At 39.7% G+C, this 21,307-nt stretch overlaps 1 protein-coding gene across 5 annotated transcripts in view; it reads left to right on the forward strand.

Annotated features, from left to right (window-relative positions):
- The window catches only part of Ranbp17 (RAN binding protein 17), a 335,330-nt gene that overhangs the window by 34,929 nt on the left and 279,094 nt on the right, over nt 1-21,307 (forward strand). For all 5 annotated transcript variants that reach the window (XM_075941352.1, XM_075941353.1, XM_075941350.1 and 2 more), the window contains exons 5-9: nt 948-1,013; nt 13,562-13,666; nt 15,528-15,693; nt 17,419-17,492; nt 20,795-20,914. In XM_075941352.1, coding sequence (XP_075797467.1) covers nt 948-1,013; nt 13,562-13,666; nt 15,528-15,693; nt 17,419-17,492; nt 20,795-20,914 — 531 coding nt within the window. The remainder of the gene's footprint in view (nt 1-947; nt 1,014-13,561; nt 13,667-15,527; nt 15,694-17,418; nt 17,493-20,794; nt 20,915-21,307) is intronic.

Consider the following 21,307-nt stretch of genomic DNA (forward strand, 5'->3'; position numbering starts at 1 on the left):
AGTTTCTGTGAAGTTAGAGGGATGAGCAACTGTGAGATGAGGCTGAAGAAAGCACATCTGTGCACACTTTTGTATTACTGCAGTGTGATTTGATGCTACATTATTTCCAACTTTCCTGTATGATTCTGTAATAGAGTAATTTGTTAGTAATGTGCACATGGAATCTGAATTGAACGAAGTTTTGCAATTAAATTGGAAGCTAATTAGAAACATCGTGGAAACTATACCATATTGATAGTCATATATTTACTTTGCTACATTGGATACTCTAGATGTCTTCATTAAGGTACCTAACGACTCTGTACACGTGCACTGTTCAGTAATATTAAAAGAGCCTAAGTGATCTTTTCTGATATTAGATCAAGAGATTTGAATTAGTTTCTAAGGTACTTATTAATTATTGAGTGCAGCTATCGCAGTAGGCTTCCAGCACATATCTAGAACAAAAACCATTCCCCCCCATTCTTAAGATTGTAGAAAAAGTACTAAATTGAATGCTATTTTGAAGCTTAGTTGTTATGAGCTGTAAATGTTGGGAAATATATAGAGTGGTATGCATTTATAAGGTAGGTATTCATTTTTCTCCTTAACTCCATGTATCGAAATTTGTCCTTAAAACATGAGCTCTTTTTTTTTTTTTTTTTTTTTTGATTTTCGAGACAGTGTTTCTCCATAGCTTTTTGGTTCCTGTCCTGGAACTAGCTCTTGTAGACCAGGCTGGCCTCGAACTCACAGAGATCCGCCTGCCTCTGCCTCTGCCTCCCAAGTGCTGGGATTAAAGGCATGTGCCACCACCGCCCGGCACATGAGCTCTTTTGGTTGTAGAAATAATACTTTTTTCTTTTTACATACTTTTAAGGGCTATTAACTAGGCAAATGTGATGCTTTGGTATTTAATTTTTAAAGGTTAAGAACTAATTGTGTCTTACTTGGTTATTTTTCCAAAGGGTACTGTGGAACACTGCATAATAGGAGTGATAATCCTTTCTGAATTGACTCAGGAGATGAACCTGGTAAGCTTTTCCATGGAATTGGACATGGAATTTGCTTGAGTAATATTGTTTCTTTGCTACTTTTATTTGTGGCAAAATATGTAGGTGTTTTGCAGCATGACACTCATCATTTTTTGTGATTTGTTTTAATAGTTGGAAAATTAAATGAAAATACTTCACTGAAAATCATACCATAGTAAAAACCACAAAATAAAAATAGTGGGAAATAGGATGTAGTACTTATTCTATGGGTACTTGGAGATTTGCCTTTCCGTTCTTGGAGATATATTAACCATAAAATGAATTGTATGAAAAAGAAAAACAGACTTTTATGCGTTTATAAATAAAGGGCAAATAGTTTAGAAGATTGACTTAACTATTCTTTTTTTTTAAGAGATTTTTTTTATTGATAAAAGGAGGATAAAGAAAAGAAAAAAAAAACAAATTTCCACCTCCTCCCACCAGCCTCCCATTTCCCTCCCCCTCCTCCCACTCTTCTCCCCCTCCTCCCACTCTTCTCCCCCTCCTCCCACTCTTCTCCCCCTCCTCCCACCCCTCTCCCCTTCCCCCCACTCCTCTCCCCCTTCCTTTCCAGTCCAAAGAGCTGTCAGGGTTCCCTGCCCTGTGGTAAGTCCTAGGTCCTCCCCCCTCCATCCATATCTAGGAAGGTGAACATCCAGACTGGCTAGGCTCCCACCAAGCCAGCACATTGCGTAGGATCAAAACCGCGTGCCAATGTCCTTGGCGTCTCATCAGCCCTCATTGTTCGCCATGTTCCGAGAGTCCAGTTTTATCCCATGCTTTTTCTGGTAACAGTCCAGCTGGCCTTGGTGAGCTCCCAGTAGATCATCTCCACTGTCTCAGTGGGTGGGTGCACTCCTCGTGGCCCCGACATCTTTGCTCATGTTCTCACTCTTTCTGCTCCTCATTGGGACCTTGGGAACTCAGTCCAGTGCTCCAGTGTGGGTCTCTGTCTCTATCTCCATCCATCGCCAGATGCGAGTTCTAGGATGATATGCAATATATTCGTCAGTATTGCTCTAGGGTAGGGTCATTTCAGGTTCCCTATCCTCAGCTGCCCAGGGAACTAACTGGGGACCTCAGCTTGGGCACCTGGGAGCCCCTCTAGAGTCAAGTCTCCTGCCCACCCTAAAGTGGGTCCCTTAACTAAGAATTTGTGGTTCCGTGCTCCCCTATCCAACCTTCCTTTATCCCGATCCTCCTGTTTCCCCAAGTCCCCCCTCCTTCCCTTCTAGCTTTTCTCTCCCCATCTCCCCTAACCCTCATCCCACCCCACCCCCAAGATCCCACTTTTCTCCCCGGCAATTTTGTCTACTTCCCTTATCCAAGAGGATAACTATATATTTTTCCTTGGGTTCACCTTCTTACTTAGCTTCTTTAGATTCGCCTATTGTAGACTCCGTGAGCCCTATTTATGGCTAGAAACCAATTAAGAGTGAGTACATCCCATGTTCATCTTTTTGGGTCTGGGATACCTCACTCAGGATAGTGTTTTCTATTTCCATCCATTTGCATGCAAAATTCGAGAAGTCATTGTTTTTTACCGCAGCGTAGTACTCTAGTGTGTATATATTCCATACTTTCTTCATCCATTCTTCCATTGAAGGGCATCTAGGTTGTTTCCAGGTTCTGGCTATTACAAATAATACTGCTATGAACATAGTTGAACAAATGCTTTTGACATGTGATAGAACATCTCTTGGGTAAATTCCCAAGAGTGGTATTGCTGGGTCCAGGGGTAGGTTGATCCCGAATTTCCTGAGAAACCGAAACACTGACTTCCATAGTGGTTGCACAAGATTGCATTCCCACCAGCAATGGATGAGGGTACCCCTTCCTCCACAGCCTCTCCAGCAAAGGCTATCCTTGGTGTTTTTGACTTTAGCCAATCTTACAGGTGTAAGATGATATCTCAAAGTTGTTTTGATTTGCATTTCCCTGATCGCTAAGGAGGTTGAGCATGTCCTTAAGTGTCTTTTGGCCATTTGAACTTCTTCTGTTGAGAATTCTCTGTTCAGTTCATCGCCCCATTTTTTAATTGGGTTAATTAGCATTTTAAAGTCTAGTTTCTTGAGTTCTCTATATATTTTGGAGATCAGACCTTTGTCTGTTGCGGGGTTGGTGAAGATCTTCTCCCAGTCAGTAGGTTGCCTTTGTGTCTTAGTGACAGTGTCCTTTGCTTTACAGAAGCTTCTCAGTTTTAGTAGGTCCCATTTATTCAATGTTGCCCTTAATGTCTGTGCTTCTGGGGTTATACCTAAGAAGCGATCGCCTGTGCCCATCTGTTGTAGGGTATTGCCCACTTTCTCTTCTATCAGATTCAGTGTTTTCGGGCTGATATTGAGGTCTTTAATCCATTTGGACTTGAGTTTTGTGCACGGTGATAGATATGGGTCTATTTTCATTCTTCTACAGGTTGACATCCAGTTGTGCCAGCACCATTTGTTGAAGATGCTTTCTTTCTTCCAATGTATACTTTTAGCTCCTTTATCGAAAATGAGGTGTTCATAGGTTTGTGGGATAAAGTCCGGGTCTTCTATACGATTCCATTGGTCGACTTTTCTGTTTTTATGCCAGTACCACCCTGTTTTCATTACTGTAGCTCGGTAATAGAGTTTGAAGTCAGGGATGGTAATGCCTCCAGAAGATCCTTTATTGTATAGGATTGTTTTGGCTATCCTGGGTTTTTTGTTTTTCCATATAAAGTTGATTATTGTCCTCTCCAGATCTGTGAAGAATTTTGATGGGATCTTGATGGGGATTGCATTGAATCTATAAATTGCCTTTGGTAGAATTGCCATTTTTACTATGTTGATCCTCCCAATCCAAGAGCAAGGGATGTCCATCCATTTTTAGGTATCCTCTTCAATTTCTTTCTTCAATGCCTTAAAGTTCTTGTCAAATAGATCTTTCACTTCCTTGGTTAGATTTACCCCAAGATATTTTATGCTGTTTGTGGCTATCGTGAATGGAGAAGCTTCTCTGATTTCCCTCTCTGCTTCCATATCCTTTGAGTATAGGAGGGCGACTGATTTTTTGGAGTTGATCTTGTATCCTGCCTCATTACTAAAGCTGTTTATCAGCTGTAAAAGTTCTTTGGTGGAATTTTGGGGGTCGCTTAAGTACACTATCATATCATCTGCGAATAACGAAAGTTTAACTTCTTCCTTTCCAATTCGAATCCCCTTGATCCCATTATGCTGTCTTATTGCTATTGCTAGAACTTCCAGCACTATATTGAAGAGGTATGGCGAAAGTGGGCAGCCTTGTCGTGTTCCTGAGTTAAGCGGGATGGCTTTGAGTTTCTCTCCGTTTAATTTGATGTTAGCTGTCGGCTTGCTGTATATAGCTTTTATTATATTTAGGTATGACCCTTGTATCCCTAATCTCTCCAAGACTTTTAACATAAATGGATGTTGAATTTTGTCAAATGCTTTTTCAGCATCTAATGAAATGATCATATGGTTTTTTTCTTTCAGTTTATTTATATGATGGATTACATTGATAGATTTTCGTATGTTGAACCAGCCCTGCATCTCAGGAATGAAGCCTACTTGATCATAATGGATAATTTTTCGGATGTGTTCTTGGATTCGGTTTGCCAGTATTTTGTTGAGGATTTTTGCGTCGATATTCATGAGTGAGATCGGCCTGTAATTCTCTTTCCTGGTTGAGTCTTTGTGTGGTTTTGGTATCAGAGTAACTGTAGCTTCATAAAAGGAATTTGGTAATGACCCTTCTGTTTCTATATTGTGGAATACATTGAGGAGTATAGGTATTAGGTCTTCTTGGAAGTTCTGGTAGAATTCCGCATTGAAACCATCTGGCCCTGGGCTTTTTTTGGTAGGGAGGTTTTTGATAACAACTTCTAGTTCTTCGCGACTGACAGGTCTGTTTAGATTGTTCACCTGGTCCTGATTTAATTTTGGTAAATCGTATTTATCTAAAAAAGCGTCCATTTCTTTTACATTTTCCAGTTTAGTGGCATACAAGCTTTTGTAGTAAGATCTAATGACTATTCTTAACTATATGGCAGGACTCATCCAGGTACAGACCTTAGCAATTAGTCCTTTCTGACTTGAATGTTCAGAAGCTACAACTCCCCCAACAGGGCTTTCTAAGCCCAGCAGCTGAGGATATGTCATGTGTTCTTGTTCCCCTTTGCTGTCAGCATGGTTTTCAACAGGACAGAAACAAGTTGTGTTCTACATAGGATCATTTTATGAAGGGGATTGTAGAGTTTGACTTGAGAAACTAGCATCTTCCTGAGTGGTGATTGTGTGTCGAATGTGAACGTGAACATAAGGAGAGCTGATTGTGTGTATGTAATGTGAACATGCATATGAAAGCTGGTTGTGTGTATGGAATGTGGACGGGCATGTAAGGAGGGTGTGTATGGAATGTGGATGTGCACATAAGGAGGGTGTGTATGGAATGTGGATGTGCTCATGAGGGTGTGTATGGAATGTGGATGTGCACATAAGGAGGGTGTGTATGGAATGTGGATGTGCACGTAAGGAGGGTGTGTATGGAATGTGGATGTGCACGTAAGGAGGGTGTGTATGGAATGTGGATGTGCTCATGAGGGTGTGTATGGAATGTGGATGTGCACATAAGGAGGGTGTGTATGGAATGTGGATGTGCACGTAAGGAGGGTGTGTATGGAATGTGGATGTGCACGTAAGGAGGGTGTGTATGGAATGTGGACGTGCACGTAAGGAGGGTGTGTATGGAATGTGGACATGCACATGAGGGTGTGTATGGAATGTGGACGTGCACATAAGGAGGGTGTGTATGGAATGTGGATGTGCACGTAAGGAGGGTGTGTATGGAATGTGGACGTGCACGTAAGGAGGGTGTGTATGGAATGTGGACATGCACATGAGGGTGTGTATGGAATGTGGACGTGCACATAAGGAGGGTGTGTATGGAATGTGGATGTGCACATAAGGAGGGTGTGTATGGAATGTGGATGTGCACGTAAGGAGGGTGTGTATGGGATGTGGATGTGCTCATGAGGGTGTGTATGGAATGTGGACGTGCACATAAGGAGGGTGTGTATGGAATGTGGATGTGCACATAAGGAGGGTGTGTATGGAATGTGGATGTGCACATAAGGAGGGTGTGTATGGAATGTGGATGTGCACATAAGGAGGGTGTGTATGGAAGGTGGACGTGCACATGAAGGTGTGTATGGAATGTGGACGTGCACATGAGGGTGTGTATGGAATGTGGACGTGCACATAAGGAGGGTGTGTATGGAATGTGGATGTGCACGTAAGGAGGGTGTGTATGGGATGTGGACGTGCACATAAGGAGGGTGTGTATGGAATGTGGATGTGCACATAAGGAGGGTGTGTATGGAATGTGGATGTGCACATAAGGAGGGTGTGTATGGAATGTGGACGTGCACATAAGGAGGGTGTGTATGGAATGTGGATGTGCACATAAGGAGGGTGTATATGGAATGTGGATGTGCACGTAAGGAGGGTGTGTATGGAATGTGGATGTGCACATGAAGGTGTGTATGGAATGTGGACGTGCACATGAGGGTGTGTATGGAATGTGGACGTGCACATAAGGAGGGTGTGTATGGAATGTGGACATGCACATAAGGAGGGTGTGTATGGAAGGTGGACGTGCACATAAGGAGGGTGTGTATGGAATGTGGATGTGCACGTAAGGAGGGTGTGTATGGAATGTGGATGTGCACATGAAGGTGTGTATGGAATGTGGACGTGCACATGAGGGTGTGTATGGAATGTGGACGTGCACATAAGGAGGGTGTGTATGGAATGTGGACGTGCACGTAAGGAGGGTGTGTATGGAATGTGGATGTGCACATAAGGAGGGTGTGTATGGAATGTGGACGTGCACATAAGGAGGGTGTGTATGGAATGTGGATGTGCACATGAAGGTGTGTATGGAATGTGGACGTGCACATGAGGGTGTGTATGGAATGTGGACGTGCACATAAGGAGGGTGTGTATGGAATGTGGACGTGCACGTAAGGAGGGTGTGTATGGAATGTGGATGTGCACATAAGGAGGGTGTGTATGGAATGTGGACGTGCACATAAGGAGGGTGTGTATGGAATGTGGATGTGCACATGAAGGTGTGTATGGAATGTGGATGTGCACATAAGGAGGGTGTGTATGGAATGTGGATGTGCACGTAAGGAGGGTGTGTATGGAATGTGGACGTGCACGTAAGGAGGGTGTGTATGGAATGTGGACGTGCACATAAGGAGGGTGTGTATGGAATGTGGATGTGCACGTAAGGAGGGTGTGTATGGAATGTGGATGTGAACATAAGGAGGGTGTGTATGGAATGTGGATGTGCACGTAAGGAGGGTGTGTATGGAATGTGGACGTGCACGTAAGGAGGGTGTGTATGGAATGTGGATGTGCACGTAAGGAGGGTGTGTATGGAATGTGGATGTGCACGTAAGGAGGGTGTGTATGGAATGTGGACGTGCACGTAAGGAGGGTGTGTATGGAATGTGGACGTGCACATAAGGAGGGTGTGTATGGAATGTGGATGTGCACGTAAGGAGGGTGTGTATGGAATGTGGATGTGAACATAAGGAGGGTGTGTATGGAATGTGGATGTGCACGTAAGGAGGGTGTGTATGGAATGTGGATGTGCACGTAAGGAGAGCTGGAGTCTGTCTATTGCCAACTACCTTTGTAGTCATAGGCTTTTACAGTTGAAATAACCAATTTTATTGCTGTTCAGTGATGAATTAAAACAAATTTTATAGAATTTCCACATTTGAAAGTCACCTTCATTTCCATATCCGTCCATTCTTTCTTCTCTTACAGAGGATGTGAGGATTATCTGCCTTGCCTGTTTTTCTCTTCATTTCAGGAACAGCTATTTTGTTGGCAGGGGTATGATGACAGGGGCCTTGACTAATCATAATTAGACTCTTAATGACTTTAAAAGAGCTGGAGCTCTTTTAAAATATAAAAAGTAATTTTTTATGATTTTGTAAGTTTACTTTATGAAAGTAAGAGACTAGTATAGTAACCATAGGCACCTACTTGCTAACCTTAAAGCTGATTGAGTAATTTTCCACTTTACAACAAGTAGCAATATAGGCTACCCTGAAACGGAGGGTTCTGAGGTTTCTTTAGTTCCTTTTAGTTCCTAATTCCTTACTTAGTTTCTCAGTAACTTATAGTGTGGAATTTTTTTTTTTTGGTGGATTTTTCAGGCATGGTTTCTTTGTATATCAACTCTGGATATCCTGGAACTCACTTTGTAGACCAGGTTGACCTTGAACTCACAGAGATCCATCTGCCAGCCTCTGTGTCCCGAGTGCTGTGATTAAACTCCTGAGCATTCTTCTATTGGTTATGTGGAGTCTAATGAAAGTGTATCTTGGAGAGCAACTAAATATCTTTTAAAATATACAGACAAACTTTCAGTAATGTTTGGAGGGTAGGACAAAGTTCTTTTTTGCCCATTTGGTGAGTTGACAATGTGATGCCCCCCCCATTCCTGCAGCCCCAGGGAATACTTTATGTTTCTTTCTACAAAGGCATTCTACATGGTCATGATACCACCAGTTGGGTTTGTTTTTAAAAAGTGACACGTTGCTGTTTAGTTCTGCTTCTTTATTCAGCTTCAGCATGACCTTAGAGCAGATACCTGCTTAAAATCATGTTTGCTTCTTACATTGTATTAGTATTCTTCAGTTTGGGAGAATTAGTTAATCTTCTCTGCATATTACAGTCTGTTTTAGTTAGGGTTACAGTTGCTGTGATGAAATAACATGACCAAAAGTAACTTGGAAGAAAGGGTTTATTTCACTCACATTATAATATTATAACAGTTTATCTTCAAATGCAATGAGAGGCAGGAACCCAAGAAGGGGAGGAACCTGGAGACAGGAGCTGATACAGAGGCCTGGAGGGGACTGCTTACTGGCTTACTCCTCATGACTTGCTCAGTCAGCTTGCTTTCCTATAGAACCCAGGACCACCAGCACAGGGACAGTACCTCTCACAATGGACTGGGCCCTCCCTCATCAACCACAAATTAGAAAATGCCGTATAGCCAGATCTTATGGCGTGCTTTCTCAGTTGAGGTTCCCTCATTTCAGGTGACTCTAGTTTGTGTCAAGTTGAAATAAAACTATCCAGCACAGCCTGAGACGTGAAGATTACAAGCTAGTTGTTTTATAAAACATCTTTTATTTATTTATTTATTTAAAATATTTATTTATTTATTTATTATGTATACAATGTTCTGTCTGTGTGTATGCCTGCTGGCCAGAAGAGGGCACCAAACCTCATTACAGATGGTTGTGAGACACCATGTGGTTGCTGGGAATTGAACTCAGGACCTTTGGAAGAGCAGGCACTGCTCTTAACCTCTAAGCCATCTCTCCAGCCCACATCTTTTATTTTTAAGATTGTCCAGTGTCTCTTCATTATTAAATCCATATTGCATTTATTTAACAGGACTATCAGCAATGATGCTGTGGCCTTATTGTCTCTTGCCAGGAAGCATATGGTTTGAGTTACCTAATAACGGATGATGCTCACTTTGATTTCTTAATTAAACATGTTCATTAGGCAACTTCCTTATACCTTGTCTTCTTTATAATTAATAAATATTTTCTGGAGAGATACTTTATACTTCTATAAACACCTTATTCCTCACCAAGTTTAAGTTGTTAATATGTATTTCTAATTGTACTTAATAGTTTATAATTTACCAGTAAGAAATGTTTCAACTTGACTCTTGTATCCATATAACATTCCTCACTGTTCTTTGATTATTCATCTATTTATTTGGTTGGTTGGTTTTTTAAGACAGGTTGGTTTTTCTGTAGTTCTGGCTATCATGGAACTCACTCTGTAGACCAGGTTGGCTTCAAACTCAGAGATCCACCTGCCTCTGAGTGCTGGAATTAAAGGTATTCACCCATCATCATCATCATTATTATTATTATTATCATCATTATTATTATTTTGAGCCGGTTTCATGTAGTGGCTGACCTCACATTTGCTTTGTAGCAGGGAGTGACCTTGAACTCTTGATCCTTCTGCCTCCTCAAGTACTGGGATTTTAGGCATATTCAACTATGCCTGCCCTCGCTTGTTCTTCTGGTACAGAGGTTCCAGGTTATCCCCATACAATAAAGCCAAGCTTCTTTTTAGCAGAGTGGCACTCCAGGCACCATAGCCCGTGCTGCGATCCTAGAGCTGGGAGACTGAGGCAGGGGGATCATGAGTTTGAGGCCAGGCTGAGTTGCATAGTGAGATCTTGTATCCCCAGAACATGCTACCTCCCTCCATCCTTTACAGTGTGATTTTGGGCATTATAAGTTAGAAAAAAGTATTTTCTATAGAGAAAAATTTTTCTAAGCTTAATTTGGGGGTAGGGGAGTCATTCTTGATTTCAACTAGCATTTCTGGGGATGATCAGATTCACATGAGGAAAGTCCAGTGTTATAAAAAGGTCAAAAGTGTCATATCCCACCCCCCGCCCTGGGTGGCCTTGAACTATAGATAGACCAGACAGGCTTTGAACTCAAAGACCTCTGCCTGCCTGTGCCTCCTGAGTGCTGAAATTAAAGATATGTGCCACCACACCCTGTCCAAGTAGCGATGTGTTTTTTCTTCACTATTGCTTTTATTGAGGTATACAATTTTCTCTGCTCCCCTCCCTTCCTCTCCCTTCCCCTTCAACCCTCTCCCATGGTCCCCATGCTCCCACTTTACTCAGGAGATCTTGTCTTTTTCTACTTCCTATGTAGATTAGATCCATGTATGTCTCTCTTAGTGTCTGCATTGTTGTCTGGGTTCTCTGGGATTGTGATTTGTAGGCTGGTTTTCTTTGCTTTATGTTTAAAAACCACTTATGAGTGAGTACACATGATAATTGTCTTTCTGAGTCTGGGTTGCCTCACTCAATATGATGTTTTCTAGATCCATCCATTTGCCTGAAAATTTTAAGATGTGATTATTTTTTTCAGCTATGTAGTACTCCATTGTGTAAATGTACCACATTTTCCATATCCATTCTTCAGTCAAGGGGCATTTAGGTTGTTTCCAGGTTCTGGCTATGACAAACCATGCTAGTATGAACATAGTTGAGCACATGCCCTTGTGGCATGATTGAGCATCCTTTGGGTATACCCAAAAGTGGTATTGCTGGGTCTTGAGGAAGGTTGTCTTCTAATTTTCTGAACAATTGCCATAATGATATCCAAAGGGGCTGTACTAACTTCTACACCCACTAGCAATACAGGAGTGTTCCCTTTTCCCCACAACCTCTCTGGCATAAGTTGTCATCAGTGTTTTTGATCTTGGCCATTCTTATAGGTGTAAGATGGAAAAAAAATCTAAACTAGATTTTCCTAAAAGTTAAAAGAGGATCATAAACATTGTCCCACATTTTTAGAAGCCACTCTGCTGTCGTTGATTTTATTTGTTATGCAATCATTAAATAAATTACATACACCAATACAGTAGGGGCATGCATGTGTAATATGAAGTACATATACCTATATATAGTAAGGGCATACATGTGTAATATCAGATGCATATGCCCATACAGTAGGGGCATACATGTACAATATGAAATAGTTGGACAGTCTCTCTCAAAACACATTATCTATATGAGTACCCCGAGTGGAATTAGCATGCAAGTCTTGAGGAGAGCACAGATAAAGGCAGATTTGTCTTTAGATCTACGAACAATTGTGTTGTACACATTTTTCTTTTTTTCAGAATTAAAAGTTTCTTATAATGTGTTTTTGATCATGTTCATTCTTTCTTCTCCCAAATCTTCCCAGATCTACTTACCTTTTTTCCTACTTACCCACAGATGTCTTAATTTTTTTAATCCTGCATGTTTTCTTTGAAGAGAGATAATGATACCCTCTATATAGATCTTACAAAGAGTAGCTAAACCAGCCTAAAGGTGGGTGCTTGGCGCAAGCCTTTGATCCCAGACCTTGGGAGATAGAGGCGGGCGGATCTCTCAGGTTCTAGGCCAGCTTCAAACAAACAAACAAACAAACAAAAAACTGCCAGCATAGCACCTAGTATGTAGAAGGCACTCCATAAACTTAAGTTCTCTTCATGTTATGGACAATATATGTTTTAACGATTGGTTCAAGGAATAAGTGGACTAATATATTAAGAATATTTTCTAAACAGTACTAGTGATGCTGTCTGCTCTTAATGATTTTTATGAAAAAGAAAGGTTTTGATGTTTTTAGCATGAGAGAATTTAAAGTCTGGTTTAGTAGAGGAAGGCTGGGGAGCTGACTTAGTGGGTATAGCATTTGACAAGCAAACACAAAACCCAATTTGCATCCCCAGAACTCATGGCAGAACTTCCTGGGTGTGCAGTTGGCCTGTAATCCCAGTGTGTGGGATGCAGAAACAAGAACTCCCCTAAGCTGCTAGCTACCTGGCTAGAAGGACCAAAATGGTATGCTCCAGATTCATCAGGAGCCCCCATTAATACATATATACATACGTACATACATGCATGCACAGCATACATACATACATACAGAGTTTGATTTAGAGCAGAATGTTGCAAATGCTAATTAATGTAGCATTTAGGGATAATCTGAATTGTACCCTGTAGTTAAGAAAGTATCAGATAATCAGTTCTTAGCCCACCCTTTTTTTTAAAATTTTTTAAACAAATGTAGCAGAACAAATGGTTTTCTTCTGTCTTTCAATTGCAAAAGAAATAAATAGTAAATCAATAACTTTAGGCCAGAGTGTTAATTAATATTGAACTATCAGAACCCATTTGTTTCCTGTTGATAAATGGAAATATGTAGCGTGTGTGTGTGTGTGTGTGTGTGCGCGCGCGCGCGCGCGCAAGCGTGTGCACGCTATATAGGTTTGCATAGATATATTTATTAGGAGGAGTTCTGGAGATGTGCTAAGCAAGTGTTCCCAGCCCCACTATGTAAAACCAGTTGTGCATTTTAGGTTATGGATTCAAGAGCTAGTAGGATTAGTAACTTATTATTAAAAAATTAATTTTATTAGCTAAAATTTCAGAGATGACACGTTGTGTACATCATCAAATCTTGAGTATCATTTCTACTTTTATTTTCAGAAATTTAATAGCATAAATCAATGACATATCAAAATACATTTATATATAATTTTTCTGTAACTGATTCTTTTAGCTGGTTTACATATTAGGAACATATTAGAGGTTTCTCCTTTTGTAGGTAGCATTTGAGAGTTAGGAAAATTATTTACATTATATATACTACACGTCAGAGTTCAGGAGTCCATGATCTCAGTGTCTGTTACTTTTATTATCTGTATTATTTTATTATATTGGCACTGAAAGTACAATGGATACACTGATAGTTTCTGGGTGGGTTCTAGCACTGTCTCTGTCAGTGAGTAATCTCAAGCAGGTCACCTTGAAATCTTTTGCAAGCTTTGTATTTATGATTCTCTGATTACTAGTGCCATTATGTTACATAGTTAATGTTTGCCTTATTTTCCTATAGGTTTGGTTAAACTAATTCATCTTGACTGTTTTAGGTTGATTATTCCAGACCTTCAGCAAAACATAGGAAAGTAGCTACCTCATTCCGTGATGCTTCACTAAAAGACATTCTAGTGTTAGCATGTTCACTCCTGAAGCAGGTAAGTCAGTGGGAGACTATGGGAATCTTAATTTCAAATTAAATGCTTGGAATGAATTTCAAGTGGATTGTTTACCTTTGATTTTGTCTTCAAAAGACTTGTTGTGATCAATCTTAAAAGTAGTAAATCTGTGTATATTTTTTACTCCCAGGCTTGGAAGATGAAATCTATAGAGAATTCAGTGTTTGTGTTATAAGCAATAGTACTTTTTAACCTTCCAACTATAGATTGTTTTATGTTTGATTTTATTTATTCTATTTTAGTTTAGTTTTATTAATGTTTTTTTGTTTTTCAAGACAGGGTTTCTCTGTGTAGCTTTGAAGCCTGTTCTGGAACTAGCTCTTGTAGACCAGGCTCTTTTTGAATTTACAGAGATCCGCCTGCCTCTGCCTTTCAGGTGCTGGGATTAAAGGCGTGCTCACCACCAGTTTGCATCCAACCCTACTATGGATTTTTAATTGGACGGGCTCATTGAGGTTTACTTTTTTTAATCTGCCTGCCCATGTTTTGATGGGGATACAGTTTCCATTTTTTCATAATTTTCCCAGAATTATTCTAATAGTTTCTTTGGGAAAGAAGAACTTCCTACTTGTTTCTTAGTGCACGGTGGAGCATGCATGACTTTGGTATGCACGATATTAGGCTGTGTTGTATAACGAAAGGTTCCTTCACACTACTCAGACTTGTTTCTTTGGTGCTGTTTAAAGCATTTTCCAGAACACCTCACTAAGCTCTGTTTAGTTCTCTTTTATAGGTTGAGTGTTTTTTATAAATATTGGGGACCAGAAGTGTTCCAGATTTTGGAGTGTTTTGAATCTTAGGATATTTATATAGACTTTATCAGTTGAAAAATTTAAAAATCTGAAATATGAAATTTACCAAAATTTAAACTTTGAGTACTCAAGAAGTTTTAGATTTGCAGGTCGTTTTAGATTTTAAGTTTTGGATTAGAATTGTTAACTGGTGTGTTAGCATTCACAATCACTGTAGTAGGTCTGATTTAATAGCTATTATTTTAAAGATATTCTTGTAGTGTAGAAAAATATCAATAACAAAAGTAGATAAAATAGCAAAAATTGATGGTCTTGGACTTATCAACTGATTTAGTAACCACTCACAGTTAATCTTCTTTCATGTATGCTCCTGTCTCCCTATCTGATTTCTCTTTGTATTATTCTCTGAGAAGTCTAGGCTTCTCTACAAATATTTCATACGTCCAGGATCTACTTTTCAGACTGTATGGGAATGGACCTTATCTAAAGACGTCAGGATTGCACTCCAAAAGCTGGTGTTCTGTACCCAACTAGGACATATCCTAGGCCTAGCAGCCACATGGCCTTTGTTAGTTGCATGCATCTCTTTTATACAAGAAGTTATCCCAGATTTTCTTGAAGAAAATTAAGTCTCAGCACTGTTCAAGCTAGTGAATTCTATGCTTTCTTCATACAGTTGTGCTATATAAAGTATTTGTTCTAAAACCTCATATATTTTTCCTATGAGACAGGCTATTACTTTGTAACCCTGGCTTGCCTGAAGTCACCATGTAGACGAGGCTTACCTTGAACTTACGGAGTCCTGTTTGCCTCTGCCTACCACGTACTGGGATTAAAAGTGTGTACCACTACACCTGGCCTAGGTTACCTCTTAGAACTTTAGAAGGCAATCTGCAATATGTAGTTAAGTATATTGTTTTTCTCATTTTAGAAGATGAAATTTGAAAGTCGTCTACTATTGTAGAAATTTGTGGACAAAGATTTTTCCTTTTTTCTTTTTTACTAGTTTATATTTCAGACTGAAGACGTATTTAAATTTATGAAGTTGAAATTTATATGCTCATAATGTTTTGTTTCTTAATTTGAAGGTGTTGGCCAAACCTTTAAATCTTCAGGATCAAGATCAACAGAATCTAGTGATGCAAGTCTTAAAACTAGTTCTCAACTGCCTGAGTTTTGACTTCATTGGAAGTTCAGCAGACGAATCCGCAGATGATCTTTGCACAGTGCAGATTCCGACAACTTGGAGAACAAGTAAGAAAAGAGATGTTTAACATGAGAGTTGGTCAACATACATGGTACAGAATTAAGCAACTCAGCTGACCTACTTATAAGTAGTTAGCTCTGCTCTTTTTTTAAGTGGCCTAATAGCTACATAGGAGAATTGTAGTTCAGAAAAGCCACTGACACTCAATATCGAATGCTTTGTCTAGTTCATAACTGCTATATTTTAATTTAAACAGTAGAAAATAGACTTGTTGGGAAAGGTTAAGATTTTTGTTTGGAAGCTTCCACATATGTAGTGAGAAAGTCTAACAGTTATCCAGTGGTAGTTTTCAGAATTAAAGGTGAACAGATCAGAGTAGGGGACCCAGGAGAGCAGAGTTGTGATTTACTTCCTGACGGTACACCAAGAAGAAAACAAGGTCTCCCTCATGGAGCAGACTGTGTCACTAGGAAGCCTTAGGCGGGGAGGCTGGAGAGCCTTTGTTAAGGAGGCTTTGTTCTCAGTTGGGTCTTTCCCACCCCTGTGGCAGGGAGACTGGCCAGCTTTGCTCTGTGGTTGAATCTCTCCCTCCCATAGCTATTTTCCTTGAAATGTTAAACTAGAAAAGCTTCAGATTTGGGGATATCAAACATGATAGAGAATCAACATGTAAAAATTTTTTTAAATAACTTCCAATTTAGCAATCAAAGATTAATAAACAAGGTTAAATAAACATTCCATATCTTGGTTGTGGTGATGAATTCATAAACCAACACATGCAATAGAAATGCACAGACTAAAAATAAGTACACACACCTGAGTACATATAAAACTGGACTCAGTACGATTGGGAGATTGTGTTGGGCTCCCTCACTGTGGAGCTGTAGTGTTTGTTTTTATAAGAGATCACCAGTAGGGGAAAGTGGGCAAAACGTGGCATAGGTCTGTATATTGTATGTGACTCAATAATTTATTAGCTTAGAAAGTTTTAATATTTTAAAAGAGTTGGAGAACTAATATATAAGGTGAAGAATAGAAATAAACTTTAAAAGGGTATGATTAATATCTCTTATTATTAAAAAAATACAAAAAATATATAAAGAGCTATAAAAAAGGTAGAACATTCCTGTGACAAGAATGAACATTTGCCACATAATTTAACAATTTAATGAACAACTTAGAAGAGAAAGTTAATTAAACTTACAAAGTAGAATAAAAAAAGCAAGATGTTTTGATAGGAGAGAAAATGTCTGTAAGAAAATAAGGTGAAGCCAGGAGGTTGAGATTTGACTATTGGAAGTTCTAGAAAGGGAGACAGAAGGAAAGAACAGAAGGAAATTAGAAAACCCAGTAAGGTTCTCAGCATTAAAGTACAAGTTTATGCATTGAAAGTTGTACCAGGAATCCAGAATGATGAGTGGAAAGATGTGCACTAAGCTTCGTGTTCATGATGTCCCAGAACAAAGGCTTGCTGTGTATGAGAAAGGAAAAATAAGTCACTACTGGGTAGTGGTACTGCTACACACCTTTAATTGTAACACTCAGGAGGCAAAGACACGCAGATCTCTGAGGCCAGTCTGATTTATAAAGCAAATTCCAGGACAGTCAGGACTGCACAGAGAAACCCTGTCTTGAAAGTCAAGAATAAATGGACGGAAAAAAAAAAGCCCAGCTGCAGCAAGTGGCCATATTGTATGTAGAAGTCTTGACATTCTTACTTGTGTGGTGTTTTAGTGAAAGTAATGGTGTTGGAAAAATCATCTTTTTTCCAGTTATCCTGGAACCAGAAACACTGGATCTTTTCTTCAATTTGTATCACTCGCTCCCACCACTACTGTCTCAGTTAGTAAGTACAAGTCATCCATTACTCCTTAAAGATAAAATACCCTGATAGATTGTTGTTACTGTTCTGTACTGCTGGGGAATTGAACCTAGGACCTCACATCTTCAGGGTTGGAGTGTAACTGCACTGCATGTCTAGATTCTGGTTTGTTTTTTGGACAGGGTTATGCTGTACAGCCCATGATGCCTTCAAACTTGTCTTTCATCCTCAGCCTCCTTAGTTCCAACGTCAGCCTAGAACCTGTGATTCTTTTTCTAATCTGAAGTGTAAGGGTAATGTATATTTCCACTTATATTCTGAATTACTTTAGAAATTCTTCTGCATTAATTGAGTTATGTTTCTCAAGTAGCTCTTTTATTTCTGAGTGTATTTTGTTACATTTCCCATCAGAATTTGTTAATAGTTCATTCTGCTTTTTGATTAAACTCAGAGCCAGTAACTTACCTTGCTTACCCACAGCCAGGACAGCCTGCCAACCTGTACCTAGATCTCACTCCTTCATCAGGGCAGACCTCACTCAAGTTCTTCCTTCTTCTAACCTTCTGACTGTTCTTCAACCTGACTGGCTATATGTCTTAGGTGTGGCAGGGTTATATGTCTTAGGTGTGGCAGGGAGTCTCCATCAGAAATCTCTCAGAAGCAAAGCTGATCCACTCACTTGATTTTGTTCTCCTTACTCTTGTACAATCAATTTTATGTTGAAATTTTCTTTGCTACATAGAACTTTGAGACTATGAGCAACATCTTTATTGAGTATTAAAGATCTAGCAATGTTGGGAAAAATGTAAGTTTAATAAAAATGTCTAAGGTGCTAGTAATTGGAGGTTTGTGTCTCTGGAAAAATGTTCAAGATTTAAATTGTATTTGTTTAAATATCACAAAAGAAAGAGTATCGCTAAGTGCTCTACTGTTGAACTTCATCTCTAACTCAACAAGTCTTTTTTTGCATCTCTAATGTAAGGTTTAATCTGAGTTTCATAGAGTGCTTATCTGCAGCTGGCCTTGATCCTTTTGTCTTTCATCAGGAGAATTGCTTTTAGTTGTTAAACAAGCATGAAGTCATATGATTATGTTTTAGTATAAAACAAAAAAAGTACCTCTGATTGAAAAATGTGGGAGAAAACATCTGCTTTGTGATAAGTAGCAATATGCCTGGTTATGTGTGCTTATCTTACTTCATCCTCATGATGACCTTGCAAGATGAATGACACTGGTCTTGCTAGGTTGACCTGAAAAACAGAAAACAGACCCAGAGTGGCTAATTGACTGTAACATGTGGTCCTGTTTGTTGGGGTTTCTGTCCTGCCCAGTTCCCACAGCCAATTAACCCCAAAGAAAATCACAAAGAGAAGCCAATTAGATATTAACTGATTGGCCCATTAGCTCAGGCTTCATATTAGCTCTTATAACTTATATTAACCCATTATTCTTATCTATGTTAGCCACATAGCTCAGTACCTTTTTCAGCTGGACAGGTCACATCCTCCTTCTTCTGTGGTCTAGACAGGATTTCAGGAAGAGCTTCCTTCTTCCCAAAATACTCCTGTTCTCATTGCCCCGCCTCTACTTCCTGTCTGGTTGTCCCACCTATACTTCCTGCCTGGCTATTGGCCAATCAGCGTTATTTAAAACATAAAACAGAATAAAGAATTGTCCTGCACCAATTGACTTTCACCAAGGCAGCAGAATAGACACAGATTAAAGCTCAGGGCTTTTTATCCCCCAAACTATGTACTGGTGTTTGCTTTTAATACACTGATGGTTCCCAGTCCTGTGTATCAGAGTTGCCTAAGGAGGATAGTTTTTGTTTTTTAACAATAAGAGGCAGTGGGAAACTAGAACACGGCCCAAACAGAAAGATTCCATGTGTGCTTTTTCTCTCCATTATCACAGACAATTTGTATGAAATCTCCTATTAGAAATATTTTAATATTGGAAACTAATGGTGTTTTTTTTGTTTTGTTTTGTTTTTTGTTTTTTAAAGTGGGCAAGTAAATATGTGAACACAGATAAAGCTTGCAGAGACCAGCTTGTCCTTTGGGTTAATGTGAAGAAGACTGCAGTAGCTGCTGTTGGAGTTAGGAACCTAAGCGATGAAGTAGCCTGGGAACTTAGGACGATAATTAGGTCACAGAGACCTGCTTGGGAACGTTCAGAAAGTTACTAAATGTTCCAGCAGCATTTTCCAGCCCTGTAAGATACATGAATGGTGTGGGATATATTTCATAACCAAAAAAATTAGTTATGTGCCTGATTCAGTCAAGGATTTTTTTTTCTCCTTTGCAGGATCCATAATATATAATTTATAATAATCTGTAACTTAGAACACGGGGTCCATTGGTTCACAGACAGAATGGGTATCTTAAACGGTTGGGAACCTTCTGAATGTATCCAAATCTAGTGCCTGTTTTGGCAGATTTGACATAAAAAATACAAGAGAGGAGATAAATAATCAGAATGAGGAATCCAGGTATCCAGCAAGACAAAGAGGTGGGATAGGATGTAAATAAAATAAGAACAGTGGTGTATCGACATCCTCCCCGCCCCCATAAGAATAACATAATGAAGCCCTCCTTTTTTCCTTTTTAAAATTTCTTTAGTGTGAGCTGGGTGGTGGTAATGCATGCATTTAAGCCCAATACTCGGGGAGGCAGAGATAGGTGGATCTCTGTGAGTTCAAGGCCAGCCTGGTCTACAGAGCGAGTTCCAGGGCAGGCTCTAAAAGCTACAGAGATCCTGTCTTGAAAAAAATGAAATTCTTTTGTGTGCATGTGGAGTGCATGCTTATGTGTACGTGTCTGTGTGTGCGTGCACGTGTATGTGTGTATGTATCTGAACAGAGATGGACCAGCATGTGGAAGCCAGAAGAACTTGTTGTCTTTCTCTGTAGCTATTAATCTTGGTCCCTTGGGACAGGATCCTGAACCTGAAGCTCCCCTCTTTTGGCTAGAATGGCTGGCCAGCAAGCTGCTGGGGTCTGTCTGTCTCCCCCCAACACTGATGTTGCAGGCATGTGTGGCTATGTCCAGCTTCATATTCAGGTGTTTGTGAAAGTGCCATCATCCACAGAACCATCTCCCCAGCCCACGTGTTCCCTTCCTTTGTAAGATTGAAATCAAAAACTAAACCAAAAATGTCAGGGTTTTGAAAGTCAGAGAAGAATGTAGTATCCAAGCAGAGGAGACTGAGAGTTTAAAAATAACCTGAGGAATGCCTACAGGTGCTGTTTTAGTATGGGGCAGAGGCTTGTGGGAGGTGTTAAAATTGAAATGAAAAAAGAGGATTTTTGTTGTTTTCTCTTTTAGGCACTTTCATGCTTAGTTCAGTTTGCTTCTACAAGAAGATCCTTATTCAGCAGTCCTGAACGTGCCAGATACCTCGGTAACTTAATTAGAGGAGTGAAAGGGATACTTGAAAACCCGCAGGTATTTATGACGTGATTTAACTCATGCTTAGCCTATAGAAGTTGTATTTCTGCTCATTGATACATAATAAAGTTTTTAATTTATTGTGTTTCTGGAAAAAATAGTATTGTACTCATCTTCCTGAGGTCTCATTTGCCATAGTTAGTTTTTAGAAAATATTGCAATATTTTTGATGGCGACTTGGTGCTCTTTCTCTCTGGCTTAAGTGACTGAATAAAAGCCAAGCATTGTTATCACTGTACTTACTTTCTCTGTTGTCACTAGTAAGTGTGCAAACTGCTGAAGTGATTGAGGCTTATGTCTGCTTTTTGAAGTAGGAGACTAAATTAATGGTTAGTATTGAAGTAAGTTGCCTTCAAGTATGAAATAATGTTTTTGCCCTCTTGTGGACTC

Source organism: Microtus pennsylvanicus, chromosome 11, assembly GCF_037038515.1.
Source record: "Microtus pennsylvanicus isolate mMicPen1 chromosome 11, mMicPen1.hap1, whole genome shotgun sequence".
Taxonomy (NCBI): domain Eukaryota; kingdom Metazoa; phylum Chordata; class Mammalia; order Rodentia; family Cricetidae; genus Microtus; species Microtus pennsylvanicus.